Genomic DNA, 24,709 nt, shown 5'->3' on the forward strand with positions numbered 1-24,709 from the left:
TGAAACATAAAGTAAGACAACAAAATAAAACATTTAAGCAAAGTATTAAATATTTAAACATTTTTATACTATATACATTATTTATTTAGCACAGAAGAGAATTAAATATGCGTTAAGATGTATTTTCTTTGATTAGCACTCAGTGCTAACAGGATAGGTAGATTCTCAATAACTATAGAATGGAAAAGAGGCATAAGTATAATAGTAATATAAAGAGTTACTCATTGTTTTCTTGTTTCATTCTGTGTGAATGATTATTTCAATAATTACCTAAAGTGTGATCCTAGTAAATTTGTTTTTCATCTATGTAGACATCAACTAACAGTATATTTAAATAACAAATAACAGTTTGCAGGATACTTGTCAAGCTTAATTATACACTCGGAGAACAGCTTTAGCTGCCAACATTTATAAATATACTGTATACACTACTAGCCGAAGCACCCTGCATTGCCCAGGTATACTTGTATTATAGATTAAACTGACAAAGCAAATATCTGCGTGTCTTTTTAAAAATGTTAACCTTTTTGTTCTTGCTGGTTGAAATGATAGTACCCCATCTGTCATCTATACTACTATTTCAAACACAAAACAAGACAAACTCCTTGACTAAATCACTAATTTGTATGGGCAGTAAGTTTACAGTACATGAATCAACACAACTCTTCTTTCGTCTAAAAGTGCAGCAGATGAGCCACTACTACGATACCCCGGTGAGAAACAATACTTGTTAAGTGGATGGCACTCTGCCACAGCAAATCATCACTGGTGTAGATAAAAATGTCACAATTCTTCCAGTTTCCAAAAAACAAACTCCCACCAAGTTATTAGTTTGTCACATACTTTCATACAGTATTTCATTGCCCAAGCCTCTTCATGTATATCAATGTCAGCATGTCTTACTATATATTGCTATGCTGTGTGGGGAACAGCCCGGACACAGACAGGTAGACATGATGGTTTCACCCACACACACGTTTATTATACAATATTTACAATTATCGCAGTGCACAAACCCAGTGCCGCAGCACCAATCACCCCTTAAGTCCTGGCCACACAACACAATGCCTTCTCGGTCTCTGGTCCGCCTCCACTCCTCTAAACCGAGCTTTGTTCTCTTCCACCCGACTCTTGCCATTGAATGGAGGGAGGTGGCCCCTTTTATACACCCCCGGATGGACTCCAGGTGCTTCCCGAGGAGCCTCCGTTGACACCCCCCTGTGTGGCGGAAGCTCTGGCTCTGTACCCTGAAGTCCTCCAGGTGTCCCAGTCCTCTTCCCCCCAGCACTTCCGGGTGTGGCGGAAGTGCTGAGGTCCAGGGCACCCAAGGCATCGGGGCACCCCCTGGCAGGGTTGAGCTTCCAAGCTCTGTACCCTTGGCCCCCAATAGAACCAGGGCGGTCACCCCCTCGTGTTCTGGAGGAGGCATAAGCCCTCCTCCGGTCCTCCTGGGCACGATCCTCAGTCGGGTGCCACAGCTGTCTTGTGTGTTTAACCTTACAAATGTGGAAGAGTATATGTGTATTGCATTAATGTAGATAGATGTGTCCATTCAGGGCTGGCATTCTGCTCTGTTAACTTTAAATCCTATCCTACCAAAATATATGTTGTTGTTTAACAATAAGTAATGAACTGGGTTTTATGTATGTTAAATAGTTTCATACTAGTTATTTTCTTTAAGTTTTAACTAAATCTGTATTTTTATTTGTATTTATTTAGTATGTCATACTTATAAAATATATTCCCAGGCAGTCATTAATGTTTTGTGAAAGTGATGTGACTTACAGTATGTCTTGTTTTTGTTAAAGGAGTATCTTGGAGTTTAAGGACAATTTACTGATAAGACGATTAATGATCTCTGTAAGCAATAAAGCTGATAAATGTTTGTTAACTATGGGTCACCAAAAAGTCACTAGGCATGACCTAACTTTTGGTTGGTATGCACTAAGCAGTTTGAGAAGAATGGGGGGAAGATTTCCAAGCTACATATAGTGCACACTGTGTTAACTGGGTACTCAGCATTTTAATGTTAAAGACCTCCTTTTGTTAAATTAAAATAGTATGGCTTATTTTTCTTCCACACAAATTTCTGACTTTGCTCACACATTTGCAAACCTATGAGATTCCCTGAAACAACACTATGTCTTGAGCAGGGCAATGACAACCATCCTACGACACTAGGCTGTGTAAATCAATGGCTTGGCATGCTTATGTGCTGTATACATTCATAATCTTCCTCCAAACCTCTAGCCATTAAGCTATCACTGTTCACAGTTAAAGAAGTATAAAAACAAACATCTTAATTTTGACTTTTTATAGTTAGCACATTTCTAAAGCACTCACATCATCATGTGACAAAATAGTTTAATTTTACTATAGAGGAAAAGTAATTGAATTGTTCAGGATAACAGAGCAGGTCGGTATAGGCCACCGTCTTATTAAGTTAGCAATTGACCTTTCTTACCTCTCTTACTTTCTCAATAGCTGTGGTAAAAATGTAGATAATCACAAGCCATTCCAGGATCGTCGGTTGAGGCTCCATCTTTACTAATACTGTGTAGGTAAACAACATTAAGAAGGCCAAATATGCCATCTGCAAGCAGAACAGAAAACCAATTAATGGAAAACAAAAGCAAAGTCAGAGTAAACTAACAAAACTAATGTCAGAAAACTTTTTACTGTACTATGGAAGAGTCCCCTGTACTGTCTATAAACAATAATGAGTTAACCTGATGCTGAAAGATGTAAAGTATTACATGTAATTTACAATTATTTAAAACCAGCTAAGATTCAAAAGAGTCAGCAAAGTCACAAGTTTTGGTTTTAGTCCTTGAAAATTAATTTGTGCACTATTTATTGTGGGATTAAGTCAAATGAAGGAGAAAGAGAGGCTGAAGGAGAATGTCAGAATTGCAGAAGAAATGGTGCTGATAAAAGGAACTGAGACAATTGGGGAAGTCCCATGAGGATCACCAACGCTCCTGGTGTAGGGTCTCTCCTGCTGAGCACCGGCTAGGAGCAGCAGTGGATGATTGTACGTCGATAGTTTTAAAATCACATAAAGCACAAAGGCATCAAATTTTTACAGGGCTCTGAATTTTTGACTACACAATTCTTTCAGGTATTTTTCCACTCAATACACATGTGCAATAGTCTTATGTCAGGGGTGCTCAACTCTGGTCCTGGTGGGCCGCAGTGGCTGCAGGTTTCCATTCTAACCCTTTTCCTAATCAGCAAACAGTTTTCACTGCTGCTTAACTCCTTTTTCCTTCATTTTAATAGCCCTGTTTTAAAGGATTCAGTCCTCTGAATTGATTTGTTTCTTTATTAAATGGCAGCCAAACAGAAATGAGATGTGAAACGAGCCAACAGACGACCAGATAAACTGGAACATCAAACTCCAGCCAATTTCACTCCAACCAGTTTCTTAACGTGAAGCCAATTCTTGCTGTTAATTAAAGCTGTTATTGAATATCATGACTTGTTGCTGCTCTTATTCTGCTACAGCAGGCTGTTGATTTCCTATTTTTTCTAAGACCACCTTCAAGATGTTTTGGTGACCTGAGCAGACCAGCATGACGAGACATTCACCTTTCTTTATTTTAAGGTTAGCTGGTCATGTGGCGACTTGTTTTGTGTCTCATTATTGTTTGGCTGCTCATTAAGGAAAAAGAAACAACTAAGGGGTCTGAGTCACGTCAATTAAAACTAAGGCAAAACAAGTTAATCAGCAGCAAAAATGGCTCATTAATTAAAAAGATGGTTAGAATGAAAGCCTACAGCCACTGCGGACCACCATGGCTGGAGTTGGACACCCCTGTCTTATGTGATATGTGTTTTCAGTCATTTCAGTGTGGATAGGGATACTTTTGTAAATGGTGTGAAAATGGTAGTTTGGATGGAGATCATTTTAATTTAAAAACAACATTTTAAATGAAAACGTAGTTTGGACGTAGTCGTACTGTCTTGTTTGACCCTTGCTCTCCCTTGACTAACAATTGTGCATGCTTTAAAAAATCTTTTTATCTCATGGTCAATTCCCTAAATCCTAATGGTCAACAAGTTTTCTTCTAAGATGATTCACAACAACCAGTTAATTACAAAGCACGAACGCTGCTGCACATACAGTTAGAATCACCAATCAACCTAACCTGTATAACTTGATGAATGTTTGAATGTTTGAAAGAATGTTTGAGGAAAACTAAATCCAACATACTATAATGCACACACACAGAAGTAGAATGTGTAAGTTTCACAAAGCCCATAAACAGCCTTCATATAAAGAAGAAAAATACATTAAATTCTGTAAACAACATCTAGTGGAATGCTCTCTAAACGCAAGTTTCTTATATTCTTTTCAGCTTAAATCTTTAAAAAACGTAAAAAAGCTAAAAAAAGTGATTCAACCAAAAACACATACTGTATGAAACCAGAATTTTACGATGGGAGCATTGTAGAATTCATAAACTTTACTGGTCCAAAGCAGTCCTCTTTGTCTTCTGCTAGCTGAAAAGTCTTGAGTGTCTTCTGATTTGTCTTGTCCTTTTTCTGCATCATAGTCTCTCTTCATTTAAATAAAAAAAAAGTGAAGAAATGTTAAAAATATGCAAGGTTTAACAAAATAACTGAACAATAACACACTTTTAACATATGGTGTATTTTTAACATTATAAATTTTGTAAATTAAAATTACTGGGGGGTACATTCCAGTTTTCAAGAAAAAAATACATGGTTCTGATTTGCTTTCCAGTTCATAGTGGGGTATATTTTAATTATGGTTCTTATTGTCACAAACAAAAAAAATAATCATTTCTGAAAAAAAATACATATTTACAAATTAGTATAACTGAAATGTATTTATTGAGAAATGAAGGCTGGCCAATATTACATTGCAAACATGAAACATTAAACATCAGTCCAAACATGAAAACACAAACCGAGTGTTATCGAGTATTGATCAGTGTCTTGAGACTCTATATTGTAAAACCTTTTTGTGAGATTAGGCCATTTTAAAATGAGACCAGCTCATCTCCATCTGCTGTAACATTTTATCCCCGGGGGCTTGGTTTCACTTATCATATCCTTTTCACCTCAAAAAACAATCTTCAGGAGCTGTAATTGACATTAATAATTGTTCAAAAAATGTCAGACTTACAATCACTCAGTGTTTCACAACATGTGATAAAGAAGATCATAGACAAATCTGCAATCCACTTATTTCAGTCATGGACTGCAGAAAGCATATACAGCAGGGGGTGGCGATTGTAGATGCATAGAGGATTATGTATTAACATGGCACCTCACAAGTAGCTGTGTTTGGAAATGCTATAATGATTATTAAAAATAACTGATTTAATATTACAATTTGTTTGGTAGTAAAGTCCAGTTTTTACTGAGGCAAATTTCAAAACTAAAATCTTTTATTTCACAAAAGGACTTGTAAACAGTTGTTCATGCCTTTATCACATATCAGCTAGACTATTTTAATTCCTTATATGTGGGATTGCCCAAATCTCCTCTGTCACACCTTCAGCTTGTTCAAAATGCAGCAGCTAGATTTTTAATTGGGTCTAGAAAAAAGGATCATATCTCCCCTGTACTAGCCTCTCTCCACTGGCTAATGGTGGTGAGATGTCATATTGATTTTAAAATTTTGTTGTTTGTTTTTAAAACCTTGCATTGTCTTGCTCCAAAATACATCTGTGATCTCCTTTATCTCCACTTGGAACTGAGCATTGAGGTCATCTGGATAACTACTCTTCGTAGTTCCAAGATACTCCTCGTAGTTCCAAGATCTCACTTGAAGTGTAGGGGAGACAGAGCTTTTTCAGTTGTTGCTCCTTGGCTTTGGAATAACCTGCTTTGCATGGGCTTCATGCATAAACGGTGAGTACGCACAAAAATATTGCATACACACCCATTCCATGCTCACATCATGATGTATAAAAACTATATTTTTTGCACAAGTTAACAGTCTCTGTTTCTGTTGTGACATTGAAGGATTGTTCACAGCCTTTGGTTGTGATCACAACCCGGAAGAGTTACGTCTCTTCATTGATTCATCAATCTTAAGCCTGAAAGCTGTTCTGCTACACAATAACGTTTATCCTTCAGTATCTGTTGGCTATGCAGCACACATGAAAGAAATGCATGAGAATATGGAACTGGAACTGTTGCTGAAGAACGTCCAGTATAACAGATACAACTGGAATATCTGTGGAGATCTTAAAGTCATTGCTCTGTTACTAGGACTGCTGCTTGGCTATACAAAGTACTGTTGTTTCATCTGTGAATGGGACAGCCGTGCTAAAGAGTCACACTATTCTCAACAGAACTGGCCACTCCGTAAAAAAATAGTTCCAGGACAGAAAAATGTGGCACATGAATCGCTTGTCGACCCGGCAAAGATATTTTTGCCTCCTCTTCACATAAAACTGGGACTCATTAAGAATTTCGTGAAAGCACTGAACAAGGAAGGCGAAGGTTTTCCTTATGTAAGACAGATGTTCCCAAGAATAACTGACGCCAAGATCAAAGAGGGCATTTTTGTTGGCCCCCAAATCAGACATGTTATGAGTGACAAGCGGTTTGAAGATCTGTTAGTTGGGCCGGAAAAAATTGCCTGGAAAGCCTTCAAAGACGTTGACAATTGTCTGGGCAATTAGAGAGCCCCAAACTACATTCAGCTGGTAGACAAACTTCTCAAAGCATACAAGACAATGAAGTGCAACATGTCACTCAAGATTCATTTCCTCCACTCACACTTGGACTTCTTCCCTGCAAATCTCGGTGCTGTCAGTGACGAACACGGTGAAAGGTTTCACCCGGACAAATACTACGATGGAGAAACGATACCAGGGCAACTGGAATCCGTCAATGCTTGCTGACTACTGTTGGACACTGCAACATTATGCACCAGACATTGAATACAAAAGAAAATCAGGAGGAAAACACTTTTAATTCTGTTGAGTTGAATAGCTTATGTGAAACATAAACTTGACTAAATACATTATTGTCAGTAAACTAATATAAAAGTCTATTTCTCAGAGTTCCTACGTGATGCAGTAAAACCAAAACTATATTTGTGCATACCCAGTAGGTACCTGTCACAATTAGCAGACTTTTCAAAAAAATTGTTCTGCAATGGTATTATTCATTTTCTTGTATGTAATTTCTACTGCCTTGTTAATGTGTTTATTGAATTGTAAAGTGTCCTTGAGTGTATGAAAGGTGCTACATGAATGAAACTTATCATTATTACTATTATCATTATATGTAAAACATTTACGCTTTAGTTAATCCTAAATATAAGGCTGCATCACACAGAAAATTCAGGTTTGCATTTATAAAGGAAAATTAGGATAGACCAAATGCAAATCTTTCTTTAGGAAAACAGTTGGTTGTTTCAACTCAGTTATTTAATTTCAATCAAATAACTTATTTGACTTGAAAAAAATCAGATAAAATATGTGTTACCACATGCAGTATATTTTGTAGTTTAAACTGACTAAACATTATTTACAGTGTAAAACATGTGTTACATGGCAACTTGTTGCATGTTAGTCTGACATGCAAGTAAGAATGTAGCTATGCGCTGTACACATGATAATACCACTAGTAATAAATATGTGGCAGCAGCCATGCCTAAAAGTGAAAGTGCCCTTTAGAACACAATAAAAAAGTGTATTGCATTGTGTAAGAAAACAAATGATGAGTAACCTAAGATGGTATATACTTTGTAATCCAACAATCAAGATGGACACTTTTCCTAAAAAGCTAGTATAAGAAATGTGTTTTTTAAAATTACCGATGGGAGCTCATCTTTGCCACTGCTGAGGTTTTGATCTTCAGAGTGCCAGTTAAACTGGTGGCACTCCTGAGATTGTGGAATATGAGACATTTCATCCTTGCTCTTGAATTCCAGCATTAAAATTGTGGGTGGTAAAAGAATACTTAGGATAACCTAAAAAATACATTTGAAAAAGACACAGAATTAATGGAAAAACATAAATTCTGATAAGCCCTCCTTTGTGTTTCATATTCAAATGATAACATTCTGTTACCCCCATTAATTGGCAATTTTACCTGACTTCTTAATTTGTATTAGAAATTGTCAGATTTATTATTACTTTAAATGTTAGTTGCATTTCCAAGTACAAACAATAGTATTATACCTTGTAGACTCTGAGCACTTGTATTGCTAGTGCCTTGTTACCCAAAACAAGCTGCGTAGATTGCATGTTATAAAATGAAAATCACAAAACTGGATTAAGATATTTATTATTTCCTTAGTATGTGAAAATTAGATGCAGCATTTCAAAGCCTTTAAAATTAAAAAAGTTATAAAATTATTTAAATTATTTTTGTTTACATGACTTTCATAAAAAAAAGTTTTGAATTTATATAAACTAATGTATAATTTGAGAAGAGAGAAAACAAATAGTGTCAACTAAAATCTGTATCATCTAGCATTGGCATTCAGACTGTTTTATATCTGGAGCCAATATTTGCCACCAGCCTGTGTTTTCTGTTTTATTTTAGCAACAGATGTTGCTGGACTTTGCTGTGTTAAGGCACATACAAATTCTTTTTATACCTGGTCTTAAAAACTCCAGTAAATGTATGATAAGGAAGTAGTCAGAATTCACCTTAAACCAGGAGTTTTTCCTCATATTTAGGCGGCCCATCCACATATCTGTGAGAAGCATCTGTGTGCAGGTGTGAGATACAAAAGACCTCAGTCCAGATGAAACTGCCAACTTCAAGCAGGTGGAGTTACTCCAGTTTTTCAGCTCATATGTCAAAAGCTTCATGGCCATTCTCTCATTCTGCCTAAAGGCATTTTCTAAAAGGTCCACCGCAAGTTGCCCAAATTCCCTAATAAACATGCAGAGGTAATAATTGTAACTTTGTAAATTGTGGATTTCATTTTTCCTGCAAAGACATTTGCTATTAATTCCAGTACATAAGAAGAGGACCAAACAGAATCTATTTGAGAATCACGTTTAACGAAAATAACTAGTTGTGAAAACAGCACCCATAATGATCAGATTTTAAAAATATTCCTGAAATGCACAGCATGTATAAATGTTGACAGATTAACTTTTCTCAAATTCATATATGATTCAAGTTTAAGATATGTATTATTAATTTTAATGGAGCTTTGGTTTCAGGTAAACAAGAAAATCCTGCCGTGGAAGAGTAAGTATAATTAAGCAATTGCCTTATGTTCTTGGAGTCAAATATGGCAAATAGAGGAAATAAAAACAGAGTAATTCCAGTAAGCCATTCCATTATATATGAAGCAAATAATGTAAATATATAAACTAGACTGCCTCACAGCTAGATTGAGTGGATTCAAATCCTGTTTTGTCTGTATGAAGTTGGCATATTTTCTCTGTTTTGTATGTGAGTCTTTCCATAAGATAGATAGATAGATAGATAGATAGATAGATAGATAGATAGATAGATAGATAGATAGATAGATAGATAGATAGATAGATAGATAGATAGATAGATAGATAGATAGATAGATAGATAGATAGATAGATAGAGTAAAGCTGTCAAGGAAAAGGAGTAATCTTAAAATCCAGAATAAATGTATTTATTATGCACATGAAAATTTTTACTACAAGTTCCTTTTTACTCCTGGAGGAATTACTGTGGAATTATAACAGACAAGGCAACTGCAGAAACATCCATTTTAAGATGGCAAAATTTTTGTCATCCTTTATTAGACAATAGGTTTGTAAACTTTGTTCAGTCTAGCCCATCTGTCATTGTTTTTAAGATACTTCAAATGCAAATTATAGAAAGCCAAACAAACAACTGTGTAACCTACTTGGAGTAGGTCTTTAGCTCTTCAGAAGTATCATCGACCATACTGCTCTGCTTTGCTTCATGTGCCATTGATCGGTACAGCTTGCTAGCTACTATAGCCTTGGCCATTGATTCCTCCCCATGTTGCCAAAGGAACATGGCCATCTTCTGCCGTTTCATAAGTACTGCCCATACGAATAGATCATTATAGGGGTAAATGAATCCAGGTGTTTCGTGGTCCTCAGAAAAGATCATCTCTTCCTTTGACTTCTTTCTTGATTTATGGAGTGAAACAGGCTTTTCCTGCATTAAAAACATACTTATATCATGGGTCTTTTCATTTCAAGGTATTTAGGAATCACCTCACTAAAATATGGGTAATATAGACTATAAGAACATATTAAAAAAAGAAAATCTATTAAGTCAAACTTAAATTTTTGTTTCTAAAATGGAGAAACTAGCCTAAATAAAATATATCCCATTAACTGTCTGTGAAGCCCTTCACTAAATTTCGCATTTTCCTCAGTTAAACATTAATCATAAGATTAGGATACAAACACCAAAAAAAGCACCTTGCGTTTGTAAGGCTGAGCTGTTCGGATGAACTGAGAATGTGAAGTGTTTTCTTCAATTCCCTGTTTGCTGTTGCGCTGAGTTGTCTGATGAGTTGAATGATGAGCAATGCTGTTGGTGAAGCTGACAACACTGTGACGGCCAACTTTCTGTGTTTAAGAATGGAAGTCATTTAAATATTATTAGCAGTAATAATTTTAACATGACAATAACACTCATTTCTTATCACAAATTGACCCATTTCAAAGTTAAAGTTAAAATGCTATTTCAACTGGAATGCAAAAAACACAGGCAAAAACAATTTGTTATCTCTACCTATATTAATGGTATAGTCGGTTAGCAACTGAATCTGTGACAGTGAAAAATAAAATACCTGTTGTAAAGTAGGATCCAGTAGAGAACAGAAGTGCAATATAAATGGAGTAGTGGAGGACAGGAGTTAGGTGGTGAAGGAGAGTGCACATTCTTGATGTGCACTTTGAGCTCCTTCCAATAATAATAGAGGTGAACTTGGAAGACTGTTGTCAACAAGGGTTCACCAGGAAAGTGGAAGAAAAGCCAGAAGAAGGAGAAAGAACAGAGGGTGTGAACCCAAGGGAAAAAGTGTGGAGACAAACCTCAGTACAAGGGAGACAGGGTATCTGTGTCTACGTATGCCCAGAGGGGCTTTAGGCTTTGTTGTTTTCCTATTCATATTTACCTTGGTTTCCAATATCCTCACACCTCCCATAAGTTACTATTTCTAGTATAATAAACCCTTTCCTTTATCATATTTTAGGACTGTTTTATTCAGGATCTCCTTACAAACATCCTTATTGTTAACCTAATATAAATGTCTATTATTGAGGAAGAAATCTACAAACTTCAATGAAAAGAACATTATTTGTATAATAATGAATCTGTTTTGATTAAACCACTTTTCATTTTCCTGGGAAGCATTTATTATCATGTGTTAATTTTTAAAGATCATGAGGTGTTCTGTTTTTTATCCGATTAATACAAAGTAAATAACACATAGAAACAAACAAAATTAATTTATCCCGAAAGAGTTTATCCCAACATCTTTATCTTTATGATGATCTGTTAGGAAACCCTTATGAACAAGAGCAGAACCTATAAACTACCCATATAGACAGCCCAGGTCCTTAAAGGCAGTCCACTGCAGCGCATAAAATAAAATATTACTCCATATACAGTATATTCTGAACATACTGAAGGTCCAGGAAGCTGAAGGCTGTTCTGGCAACACTGACACAAAGCAGGAACTACCTCTGAACAGGATGCCAGTCTATAGCAGACACAAGTTTCATTTAAACTTGACATTAATATTGTTAAGAAAAAAAATGTTAAAAATATTACCTCAACATTAGTGTTACATATTCATGGAGTTATGTATCTAATCAAATCAATTTTAAATTCCAAAACAATTGCTTTGTACCTGGTTCCTGCCCCATTCTTCTAATAATTGATATAGATAGTTCCTATAATGATATACAAATGATATGCAATGATGTACATTGGGTTTCAGTACAACTGCACTTACATTTGAAAATGTGAGATTAGTAAGTGTGCAAAAATCAAAGGCAATATCCTGGTGTATAGTGTATTACGCTAATAAAAACAACTAAGTACAGTGATCCCCCACTATACATCGCAGATTTATTATCATTATTATTATTATTATTACTAGGCGGCTGCTCACTTCGCTCGCCCACCCCCAGGTTTGGTTTATCGGATAAACAATTTAAAGAGATTGTTATTTTCATGGGAATTGTTACATATGCATTATTTTCATTTTTACTTTAAAACTTTTGTAAAAACAATATTTGTCCTTTATTTCCTGCCCCAGGTGTGGTTAAATCTCTTTCTCGCGGGACTTATAATGCTGCTCGCGTTGTGAAGGGGTGGGGTCTGAATGCACGCTAAAGAGATGCGATCGGTTCAGCTGCTGTCTTGCTGCTGCTACTGGCCAGCTGTGTGTTCTGCTTGTTGTGTTTTGCGTCAATCACTTAAAATCCTGTACAGCAGCTGTCATTTTGCCACTTTGCATCTCTGCCAATAGCATTCTGAAGGGGGGGGGGGCGGGGGATGTGAGGGCTGAAGCGCTCGGATCATCTGCTGGCAAGCTGCGTGTTCTGCTTGTCGTTGTTTTAAAAGCTGAGAGCACCTGAAGTGTGTCTGCCAAAAGCATTCCAACAACTGCTAGGTTAGATGTCAGTGAAATTGTTTTAAATTGTTTGTAAGTAGGGCGTGAAGTACAAAAGTCACCATCTCACAGATTTTGCTTCCTAAGGTTGTAATGTCTAGTCTTGTCATCAAAGTGTCTCTCCGAGATGATCTGGTCTCGATTGCTTCGCTCTACCCCCACGGAGGCGCACTACGCTCCTGCCACTTCGCGTCTCTCCCGCTCACGTTGTGAAGGGGGGGAGCTGAATGCACACTAAGGAGAAGTGGACGGATCAACTACTGGCTTTGTGCTGCTAATGCCAAGATGCCTGTTCTGCTTGTCGCTCTGTGTGTCGATCATTTAAAAGCCTGTACAGCAGCTGTACTTATGTCTCACTGCCTTGTCTTGCGTGATGTTAAAATGTCTCTCATGGGATGTCAAATTGTCTTCTAAGAAGATCAAGCCTCGTCTCCCTGGTCTCCCTGCCAAGATTTTTTTTTATAATAGAGAGATGTTACTCAGATCCTTAGCCCAACATCCACATATCATATGTGTTTACAAAGTGTGTTTTAATAAGTTTACATGTGTTTAAAGCGTGTGAGAGGGGTATTTTAAGGCTTAAACTATAAAAAAAATGTTTATTTATATGGTCTTTCTATATCACGGATTTTCACCTATCGCTGATGGGTCTGGAATGTAACATCCACGATAGGTGGGGGATCACTGTAGTCCAAAAATAGAAAACTAATTCTGATTGTTGCTATGAAGCAACACCTAAAACCAGCCAGATTATTTTTTCTGTGAATAATAAGATTAGTCTTGGCACAACTTCACGTTCATCTGGATTTTTGGAAATCTGTACCAAATACTGAACAATTGCTCAGTGTTTTTCATTTCATAGGTAAGCCTTAGTGAGTACTATGTTTAAATCATAAAACTAGAATAAAGGTCGCAGAATATTTTCTCTTTATAGAAAACTTTTACTATAAGAACTGAAGAAAGTACCACTGCTTTACATCCCTTGATTGAAATAAAAGGGTCCAGGAAACAGATAAATGGATAAATATGTCATTTTCATAGCTGGAAAAAAGGTCAGATACACTCAGATATTTTCTATTAAAATGTAGAATAATAATCTCAGGATACAAGGTTACTTTTACTGATTTAGGCATGCCAGTTTACTGTAATTGACGTTCAGATCATGAAGTTTACCAGATTCTTGCTGTGTGTTAGAACAAATGTTTTTGGTTTGAAAGTCAAATGCATGGTTAATCTAACATACAAATTTTAAAGTAAAGGTTTTTAAAATGTGCTAAAAGCCATTACTATTGCACTAGCACTACACCTTGCTTTATTTGATTCCATTAGATAAGGCAGGTATTTCATACAAGGTTAGAAGGATGACATTGCCCACACCACTGCTGCCCTAGTCTCCCAAATCATGTCCAGTAAAGTGTAGTATGGACTTGTATATTAAATGTGGCACTGCACAGAAATATCATCAGTCTGGTAAGAGTGCATATGAAGAAAGTGATGAGTGAGAAGCACAGCAAGTCCAACGCTACCTACTGGAAGACAACCTTTAGCCACAGGTGACCACATATCAAAAAACAATGTGTATTTGTTTACACATTTAACTGGGCAGACAAACTAATTACAAAAGAATACAATTCAGTTCTACAAAACAACAACATGCAGCCCATATGCATTGGAATTGTCCAAGAAATAAATATTAAGAAGAACCTACAAAAGAGAGCAACTACACTCATACAGAATGATAAGAGCTGATAAACAGAATTAGTAGAAGGTTTTTATGTGTGAAGAGAGCCTGGTGGACAGAGAATTCAATTGCTAAGAACAGAAGCCACAAAGTTCAATTAGCATTAATGTACCTCAGACTACATAATATAACATTCTGAAGTCTCCTCCATTCCATTCAGGGTGATGCAGGGCTATTGCCTATCCTACTAGCTGAGGGTATAAAACATAAGTCATAATCGGTGCCAGTTCATCATGGAGAGATCATGCAAACTCTACACAGAAAGGTTGTGGGGTTTGGACCCATGATGACTGCTCAATGATGCAGCAGCACTAAGTTGTGTCAAACTAAAATTTAAAATAATAGCAAGCTCAGATTTTTAGCACAGAGTTAATAATGATGATGTATAGTGAGGGGAGTTGAAATCTGCAGCCTGCAAATCAGTAACATTTCAAAGATAATTCAGTATTAGAAAACAAGTGTAGCTGAAACTGAATAACTGCATTACATAAAGTTGCAGGTGAAGTTTATAAGGAACTTTTCACACACCATCTTCAGCTAAAGTATGAAAGAAAGTAAGAATCTTTGTCTAGAATCTGTGAACAAGTTAAAAATTTTAATAAAATTCTACTGCAAATTGAAGCTCCTTTTTCTGTTGTTTTTTTTCTTCTGTTTTAGTTTTTGTGTTGATAAAGATCAAGACAATTCAATTAGATTTTTTTTCAGTAGACAGTAATTCACCTTTGTCCTACAAATGCAGAAGATGCCAGTCTATCGCAGGACTCACTTACACACCAGTTAGCCCAACCTGCTTGTCATTGGGAATATGGAAGCACATAAAGCAAAATTCACTCAGACACAGGGAAACCATGCAAACTCCACACAGCTAATACCCAGACATGAGATCTGAACCCTGTACACTACGTCCATGAAGCAGCAGCACCACTACATCAGCATGACTCTCTATGACTAAAATAATATAGGTATTACATGGCATGTTTATGAGGAATATTTTCAGCATAATTTTCAGGTTTCTTTACCTTTCGCTGCCTATAGAGGCTATTGTACAAAACTCTGAAATTTTTACGAGTGTAGCTGCTCCGATATGCTCCACCAATCAGGTACTCAATGACAAGTCCAATGTCGATCAAGGTAATCTTATAGTCAGGAGGGAGATTACTCTACAGAAAAAAATTAAAAGTGTTAATAACTATAATTTAGATTGTATGAATTTTGTTACCCACTTCAGTACTTGTTTCAAATATGTAACAGACTTATGAAAATAAGTTGATCAGCCAATCTTTATCATAAACTGAGGTGAAACATTTTACAGTAGTCACCATTACAAAGTTGTTGTAAAGCAAGCAGAAGTATAACACAAGATAATATGATGAAGGACAAGGAAATTTAAAGAAAAGATCATAACGAGAGGGTGGGAAGAGTCTGTCCTAGAATGAAACAGTGCACAGTAGGACTTTAGGGACCTGAAGAAATTATTTGGATCAGCTCGGTGTCCTGAGTTAGGCTGAATGGCCTGTTCTCCTCCTAAGTGTCCTAATGTTCTAATGTCTAGATAGTATAATCAACAGAATTCTGTCTAATTAATTGACAGAGTAATAATCAGAATCACAAGAGTACCTTCAGATATGTTAGCTACAAAGTAATTAAATATAGGTGAAAAAAAACTCAAAAAACATGAGAGGAAAGGAATCCTTTTCACATACATTCATATTAATATACTGAAATCAATTAGAGGTGGAACTGGACCAGGCTTGCCTATACAGTAAAGGATTAATTTTGCAAAACTGACAGTCAATGGCTTTAATTTTTCCAAAAGACAGCATGCAATTTATAAAAGATGTGAACTACAATTAAAAGCAGGATGCTCCTTCAAAATCTAGATTTACTGCTGAAAGACTTGTCTTGTTTTAATTCCAAAGGTAATAAATATTCTGGGAAATCAGTATTCTGATAATTCTTTGAATGTGAAAGCATTCCCAGAATAACTTTAGTTCTTTGGTGTGATGTACTGTAATGATAGTGATAATGAATTGCAGCAGAAACGTATGAGAACTAGCAGAGGATGTTGGGCATTTTGCACATTTCTAAATAATAGTATACAGTACAATCTGTCAAATCACATGCATGGGGTCATGTAACTTACTTCTAAATTATGCAATCTCTGACTGTTCTTCCAAAACTAGTAACAAGAATAAGCAGAATATGGAACCTTCAGTACAAAAGCAGCTTTGCTTACTCTTTGCATTTTGCACGTATGTGAACTTTGTAACAAACCTACAGGTCACCCTGCTTTTCTGTCTTTAATTAGATCAGCTATGCTGACACGCACATGTTTACTGAATTTCTGAATAATGTGTTCTTGCAGTAATGTCTCAGTGCGAAGTCCATTGAGTCTTGTCTAACACTGTTACCTGCTTAACGTCACGAACAAGGTGATGCAGCAAGTGATTAGTTGGCCCTTGACGCTGCAAACAAAGAAAAGAAAGTTGTAAAATAAAAATCAGCATTATTTTCCAAGTAAAAGTTATTATATCAATACAAACTCAATCTGATGGAATAACTCGGAAGGAAAAAAGCAGCAAACAACAAAACAAACTCCAGGCCACAAAATAAGTTATAACTGAGCAAAACTTTCCAACTAGCCAATTAAAACAGCAATGAAAAAATGAATCACAAAATATATTACCAAATAAACTTACCAAAGCATATCAGAAACTCATATAGTGGCCAAAAAGGAGGAAAGCTACTTTATGTCATTACAGATACCATGTGATATGCAATTAGCCAGTGCCTCGAATTTTACAGGAGGGCTGGTGCCCTTTTCTTCCTGCTTTGTTGAGGTGTAATATGCTGTCTACATTCCTTTAAAGCAGGGGTGCCCAATGTGTCGATCGCGATCGACCGGTAGATCGGAAAGGAAGTGCAGGTAGATCGCGTTGCATTCAAAAAAAAATATCCTCTCTATGGCATTTGCCACTTGATTGACATACAGCCAGTCTGAGATCTCTTTTCTTCTAACACATGGGGCATCCCACACGCACAATCAAATGTGCGAGTTACTGCAAAACTCCGGCTATCTAAGTGATCTAGTTAGCCTTCCAATTTAGATCAACTAAAGAAGGGGTATGAAAAAAAAATTGGTAGGGGGGGGGTGGGCTGGACATGTGGAATTGGAAGAGAAATTTTTTTCTCACAATGTCACAATCGAAATGCATTTGTCTGATCTGTCAATCTATCATTGCAAGAAGGAAAATGTGGAAAGGCACTTTCGAACTGTTCATAAAAACTACGAAACTGACTTCCTTCCGAAAAACAATCTGAGAAAGAAAAAGGTGAGGGAAGTAAAATTCCAGTTAATCGGACTGCCGTCATTTTTCACTCTGCTGAATTCAGAAGCAAAGGCAGACACCAAAGCTTTGTTGCAGGTGAGTCACTCGATCGTTAAGCATAAGAAGTCCTTCCAAGATGGAGAGATGATAAAAGAGGCCTTCGTTGAGGCAGATGGCTAGGGAGAAATTCCTACTGAGATTTCAAGTCCCCTGGCCGGAGAAAAAGGAGTTTCTCCTTGTCATTAAACATACAGAAAACAAGCAACTTAATGACAATCAATGGCCGCTAGACTTGGCATTTTTTACTGATCTGACCAACATGTTAAATGAGCTTAATTTACAGCTGCAAGGAAAAGACAAAACCATGGTCAATATGATTAGCTCAGTTAATGCTTTCAAACGAAAAATGCAACATCTGTCCTCAAAGTTGCAGCGCCTTGATTTGGGGAACACCCAAAACTTCGCGTCAGAGCTGGACACGCAATGGAAGGCATGTGCGCAACTTGACAGCATACGCTACACAGAGCAGATTGAAATTTGTCTGTCCCAGTTTCAAGACATTGTTTTACTTGAGCGAATCGCTACATTTAAGTGCTATGCATTTAGGGAAGATGTTGAGGGTGATTCACTCCCATCAGAAATTGCAACACTGTTTCACCTAAAACTCCTCTACAGTGGAGGATGAGATTTTGACACTACAGAATGACATTCAGCTGAAGTCTGGGGCTCATGGACAGTTTTGGAACTTACTCACAGAGGAAAAATATCCAAACATGAGGAAATGTGCTACCTCCTTGACTGTATTATTCAGCTGTACTTATTTATGCAAGTCAGCCTTTTACCACATGATTACTAAGTCCAAATACCGTAATGACCATAAATGTATTGAATTGTTATTGTGCCAGCAGGGTTATCCAGTTATGCAAGGTACGCCAACATATATTTTATACATAAAGTGTGTATATGTATATATATATATATATATATATATATATATATATATAACAAATGTTATATATTTATTTATATGTAGGTAGATCATGTTGACCTGGTCATTTTAAAAGTAGCTTGCAAGCCAAAAAAGTGTGGGCACCTCTACTTTAAAGGGTCCCCCAGAAAGCCCACAATTGACTCAGAAGATGTGACAGTGTGGAAAATATCATATACAGTACCTGTACAAAGTACAGGTATTCACTCATTGGATGTTTCCACATTTTATTATTATACAACATTACACAGGGGATTTCATTTGGCTTTTTAACACAACAGTAAAAAACTCTTTAATGTCAAAGTGAAAACAGACTTCTGCAAAGTGGTCTAAATTACTTATAATTATAAAACACAAAGTAATTGATCACATAAGTTTTCACTTCTTTCAAGTCAGTATTTGGTAGATGCACCTTTGTCTGCCATGACAGCCCTGAGTCTGTGTGCACAGGTCTCTATCAGCTTTGCACATCTGGACACGGCAATGTTTGTGGCTTGTCAAACCACCAAAGCTTAGAAGAAAATGCCACGGATTGGCTGGGAGAAATTACTTCTGGAAATGCTGCAGCAATTTTGACTGATTCACCAAATGAGTGGATATTAACACTGGGCTTTATTACCATAATTAAAATGCAGTGTATGTTCATTACTAAATTTTCTATGAAAAAATTGTTCAAACTCCTGTAGTAAACATGACTTTTTGTGAACGAAGTGAAGATACGTACTGTATTATATAATTCCTCCAGGCGGCTAATAGTCAGAAATCGATGCATACTCATTCCGTGCTCAATCAGCAACTTAACAAAATCAACTCGATCCATAACAAGAGCGTCCAACATGGCCTGCTCTAGGGAGCCAGCCTATATGGAGGGAAAAATGCTACATTTACACATTGGAATAAGAGCATAAAAGGCCATAAATGATCAAATAAATTATTTTATAATATAGTCATCCACAGACATGAAAGAAAGAAATCAACAATGTTATCATTTATAATATATCTATAATATATTTATAACTTGAATTATTTATACAATAAAAAGCAATGATCCAAATATAGCAAGCACCCTAATATAGAGACAGATTAATATTTTGATACTTTAATTATGTAACTTCTTATTCTGCATTAGTATATTTTAAAGTAAAACTATTTCTTCAATCTTTACTCATGGCCATAAAATAAGTTTAGCATTTTTGTCAGTGCTGCTATATCCTTTGTGTAATATGGCAATCACACCTGCCCTCAGTATTACAAATGTAATCTCACATATTATATATATATATATATGTTCTCTTCACTTCTCCTTCACGCAGTAAACTACAGCATACAGCACAACATCCTAGTCTTTCTAATCACTTCTGTACACTGTCTGGCAGAGGACGTGGTTGAGTCTAGTGGGACTCTGGAGTCTTTTTGGTAAAGTGTAAATTTAGACTCCATATTCCATGCAGTACAATTGTATTTTATTTGCTATATGTAAAATTATATATTTATTTTCATTTGCCAAATATCTACTTTCTGTCCAGGTGCGTATGTAGAGTCTCTGCTGACACTAAAGTATCTGCAAATGCACATAGATAGATAGATAGATAGATAGATAGATAGATAGATAGATAGATAGATAGATAGATAGATAGATAGATAGATAGATAGATAGATAGATAGATAGATAGATAGATGGATGTTGGGAGCATGCGCTGATAGCCCCTTGCTGCACCCGCCACATGACAAACCACCTGAAGTGGGACTCGAGTGCAGAGAGTGACACCTCATTTTTACCAAGGGGAAACTTGGCCAAAGGTAAAAGGAGCAGTCACAGTAACTGTGAGGCATTATAAATTCACACTGCTATTGTTATTAAGGAGCCCCAGCAGTGTTTCTTAACACACTTTTGTTTAATAATTCATTGGCTAAAAGTACTCAGTGCTAGTGTGTCAAAGAGAGGATGTGCAGCACTGTTTACAATGGCTATCAGTTTTGTCTTCATTCTTTCCTTCACTACTACCTCTAGCCGGTTGAGAGTGTATCCCATAACCGAGCCTGTCTTCTTAATCAGTTTGTAATGTTACCATCCTGGCAGACCAGGAAGAAAATGTAGAAAATGACTCTGGCTATCACAGAGGTATAGAATTTGAAATGGATGTCACTACCCACATTAAAGGAACTCAGGTTCCTGAGGAAAAAGAGCCTGCTGTGCCTTTTCTTATACAGTTCTGAGACCAGTACAGGCTGTAATGGATGTGAACACCTCAAGTTGCTTTAGCAGTATACTACCTCCACATCCATTCCCTGAATAGTGACCTGGAATAGAGACTCTTTGGTGTGAATAATAATAACAACAACAATAATAACAATAATAATAATTTTTATTATTACATAACCTAAGTCATGAAGAATCTGAATCCACTTATTAATGGTTTTTATGATCCAGATGGCAGGATAAAAAAAGAGCCCAAAATGATCCATTTTCCTTTATGTCCACTGAATTCTCTGTGTTATGATTTACTACACAGAAGTCACATTATCAAATAAATGAGGGATGATAACTAGAAGATCTTTTTAACCTTATTTTTTATTTAAACAGGTTATTACTAGAAAACTGTGACAGACTAGTGTGAGATACAAGCTACACCAGGGTGTCCTACAGAAAGGAAACCCAACCATTTTAATTGAGAAACTTACTGTATCCAGATTGAAAACAGAAATTATTTTAATTAAAATGGCCAGCCACCTAGAAATTGCTGCAAGAGCAAGAAAGTACACAGGTGGCAGGCGACTGAAAGAGCAAGTGACCCAAAAATTACACCTGCAAGCATTGTATTAGAGAACAGAGACAATCAGGAGGTACTCAGAGTGTGCGGAGTTCACTCTCCATGACAGAGAAGTTTGCCAATATGGGAGTAGAGCTCCTGCATTGGATTAAGAGTTGCCAGTTGAGGTGGTTTGGGTGCCGAATAAGAAAATGCTCTGCAGAAAAGATTCAGGAGTTGACTAAGGAGGATTTCTAATTCTCAAGTGTTCAGAGAACACCTCAGAGGTTTCTTAGAGCAGCTAAAGCCTCAGGCTAAGGTTAAGGACGTCTTGTCAGACCTGCTCAGCCTGGTATTATCTTTACCATGACAAGAGGAAGGAAAGTCCAAAAATCTTTTACTTGAAAAATATTATTTTTTTGCTTCAAATTAATTGACAAAATATGTTAAAAACTCATATTTTACCCCACTTTGTGAAATGAAAATGAAACACATACCTTCCAGTGCTGACCATAGACCACAATGTGTTTTTTTGCAATGTCCACCCTGTTCCATGCTAATGCAATGCTTAGCTGATCAGATGCAGAAGCATTTGTTCCTAATCAATAATTAAAAAGTACACAAGTTGGATATTTTATAATCTTTATCAAACAAACAGTTTTTACTTCATACTGTATGGCGTAGTGCTTATTAGAGTCATTGCTACTATAATACTTGACAAGATTTAAAAAAAAAATGAAAGTGCAAAAACTAAAGGTTAGGAAGGTCAGTTTCTGACTGCCAGCAGCTAACTGTAAAAAAGACATTCCATTCAATTTTGTACCTTTTAAAAAAGCAGTAAGGATTGCCACATCCATGTCTTGTTGATCATCTGATTCAGCATCAAAAATAGTTATCTGTTTAGAGAGAAATACAGCTGCATCAAAATAGGCTCATAGTATTATGTGAGCACCCCAAGGGCCCGATGGTTACTGTTTCCGTCTCATAGCTTCAGAAGACATGGATTTGAAGGCTGACACTGTGGATGAAGGCTTTCTTTTGGTATGTCATGTCACATCCCAGTAATGTGGAGGAATGGTTGATTGAGCTAGTTGGGTGATGGACTGGATGTGCCCTGAGAGACACCTGGCACCCAATCCTGGGATATTTCCTGCCTTGTAACCTAATACTAGAAGGACAGACTCTGTGATCTTGAGCTTGAATAAATGACTTATGAACAATATTTAAAGTTATTCTTTAAATAGAGTAGTAGTAGGAGGAGGAGGAGGAGAAAACAAGCACTTTGAGGTTGATACCTTATATAATTGTAAAAATTACGGCTTATGCTATAGAAAGAGGGTTATTTTCTCAAAATCTGGGGGCCAGCTTAAGACAACATCAGTTCAAGGTATACCTCACACACATGAACCGCAACAATTTTCTGAAATCTGCTTAGTCCAGTTTAGGGTTGCACTGACTAGAACCTATCCCAGCCACACTAAGCGTAAGGCTCCAGTGCACCAGTCAGTTGGAGGGTCCACTCATGTAGGAGCCAATTAAGAGTTCACCAGTTTGTCTAAATTGCACATCTTTGGGATTGTGGGAGGAAAACTGGACTACCTGGAGGAAAACCAACAGAAACATTAGGCACATGACTTAAACCATGAACATTGGAACTGTGGAGTGGCAGCACTGATCTCTGCAAAACTGTACTGCACTGCACAAAGTGCATTAGGAAGAAGTACAGTAGTTCATGTGTGGAATTATAATTAAAACATAAACATGGGTTTTATCACAGGCTATAATATGTTATTGAAAACTGATAGCTTATAATAAAGCATGTAGAGAGGGCATTGCCTTAGGCAATTGTCGTATAAATCATGAAACAGTAAATAATGCATCAAGGTCTCAAGACTGAAAGGATTTTTATAAAAATGACTTAGCTTTTCTATCATGAGCCTGACAAAAAACGAATTTGTGTAAACTTTTTAAATTCAATTTTTGGTAGGAGGGTGACTGACCAGAATTTTAAAAAAGAGTACATTTAGTGGTGAACATTATTCACAAGTGGTAACAATTTTTTACAAAATTCACCAAATAGCAAAGTTGTTATCATTAAGAAAAACTGTAAGTAAAATGCTAATGAAAGAATTCCATTAATTAAAGAAAAAGTAAACTAAAATCTGAAAAAAATGAAAAAAAAAACTCAAGTTAAATGCATACTCATAAACTTACTGAAATCAAATGTAGTGAAAAGTCAAGCAAAATGACAGCTTTTATTGGCTAACTAAAAAGATTACAATATGCAGGCTTTCGAGGCAACTTAGGCCCCTTCTTCAGGCAAGATGAAATCAAATAAAAATGGATGGAAAAGAAAATCAGTTCTTTCTATTTTGTTAACTAAAAAAAAATGCCAGTAACCCACTATTGACTTTCTCTGTTTTTACTAATAGACCACACACTTAATGGCCATGTCCTTTCTAATGAGCGTAACTGTTGTTGCCTAACTGGAAACTGAATTTTGTAACAAGACACAAGTATTTTGATGTACTCCACGTCCGACAGTGACAGCAGTAAGATTAAATGTGTAACTCATAAAGGCGGTAAGGCTTGTGGAACTTGAATAAAAGGGACATTGTTATCTCAATAAAATGATTGAAAACTGTGGCACACTAAAAAAACACAGACCTACCACAGAAGGTAAAATGACAGGCTATGTTGCTTAACAAACAGAAGAAAGTTATTGTCTGCTCACATCACCTCAGTTGATGAAAGACAAAAAAGATGCAGAATGTGCTGCCACAGCTATTTAATAATTCTGCAATGTCTAGCAGATTTTGTGAATCTCCTGTAACATGAAGTACTTTATCTGAAATTTAAACTGTCCTGTGGTGCCCAAATAAACAGTCTGGTCCTTAACTGCTACAGCGCAAGTACTTTACAAATTATTAAGAAGATTACTCTTTTTTTATAGATGGCCACTGTTTCTTTTATGGGCACATCTTTATATTTCTACAGTCTATGTCAGCGTTTCTCAACCTTTAAGTATTTGCGACCCGAGTTTTCATAACAGTTTTAATCGCGCCCCCCTAACGTTTTTTTGAAAGGAGCCCACTAATACCAATTTGTTCTTTTTTAATTAATGATATATCATAGATGCATATTTTAATATACCTACTTAACTTTTATCGACATTTATCTAACTCTATATTTATTTTTCTAGTATCAGAATGTAGCTTAAGTTAATTTGTTTTGGTTTCAATAGATGTATTTTTCATATTTTCGATTCTTGTTTTCTTTTTTTCACATCTTCGCGCCCCCCCT

The 24,709-nt window shown here is 36.4% G+C and overlaps 1 protein-coding gene across 5 annotated transcripts in view; it reads right to left on the reverse strand.

Moving 5' to 3' along the window:
• Window positions 1-24,709, reverse strand: part of LOC114652139 (transient receptor potential cation channel, subfamily M, member 6) — a 158,347-nt gene that overhangs the window by 49,031 nt on the left and 84,607 nt on the right. For all 5 annotated transcript variants that reach the window (XR_007935172.1, XM_051928453.1, XM_051928454.1 and 2 more), the window contains exons 10-20: window positions 22,230-22,302; window positions 21,904-22,004; window positions 19,381-19,515; window positions 16,751-16,804; window positions 15,359-15,499; window positions 10,392-10,541; window positions 9,842-10,122; window positions 8,649-8,877; window positions 7,808-7,963; window positions 4,421-4,564; window positions 2,465-2,593 (exon numbers count right to left, since the gene is read on the reverse strand). Coding sequence is in view for 4 of the 5 variants with exons in the window: in XM_051928453.1 (XP_051784413.1) it covers window positions 2,465-2,593; window positions 4,421-4,564; window positions 7,808-7,963; window positions 8,649-8,877; window positions 9,842-10,122; window positions 10,392-10,541; window positions 15,359-15,499; window positions 16,751-16,804; window positions 19,381-19,515; window positions 21,904-22,004; window positions 22,230-22,302 (1,593 nt within the window). In the remaining variant the exon portion in view is untranslated. The remainder of the gene's footprint in view (window positions 1-2,464; window positions 2,594-4,420; window positions 4,565-7,807; window positions 7,964-8,648; window positions 8,878-9,841; window positions 10,123-10,391; window positions 10,542-15,358; window positions 15,500-16,750; window positions 16,805-19,380; window positions 19,516-21,903; window positions 22,005-22,229; window positions 22,303-24,709) is intronic.

This window comes from Erpetoichthys calabaricus, chromosome 5 (assembly GCF_900747795.2).
Source record: "Erpetoichthys calabaricus chromosome 5, fErpCal1.3, whole genome shotgun sequence".
Lineage (NCBI taxonomy): Eukaryota > Metazoa > Chordata > Cladistia > Polypteriformes > Polypteridae > Erpetoichthys > Erpetoichthys calabaricus.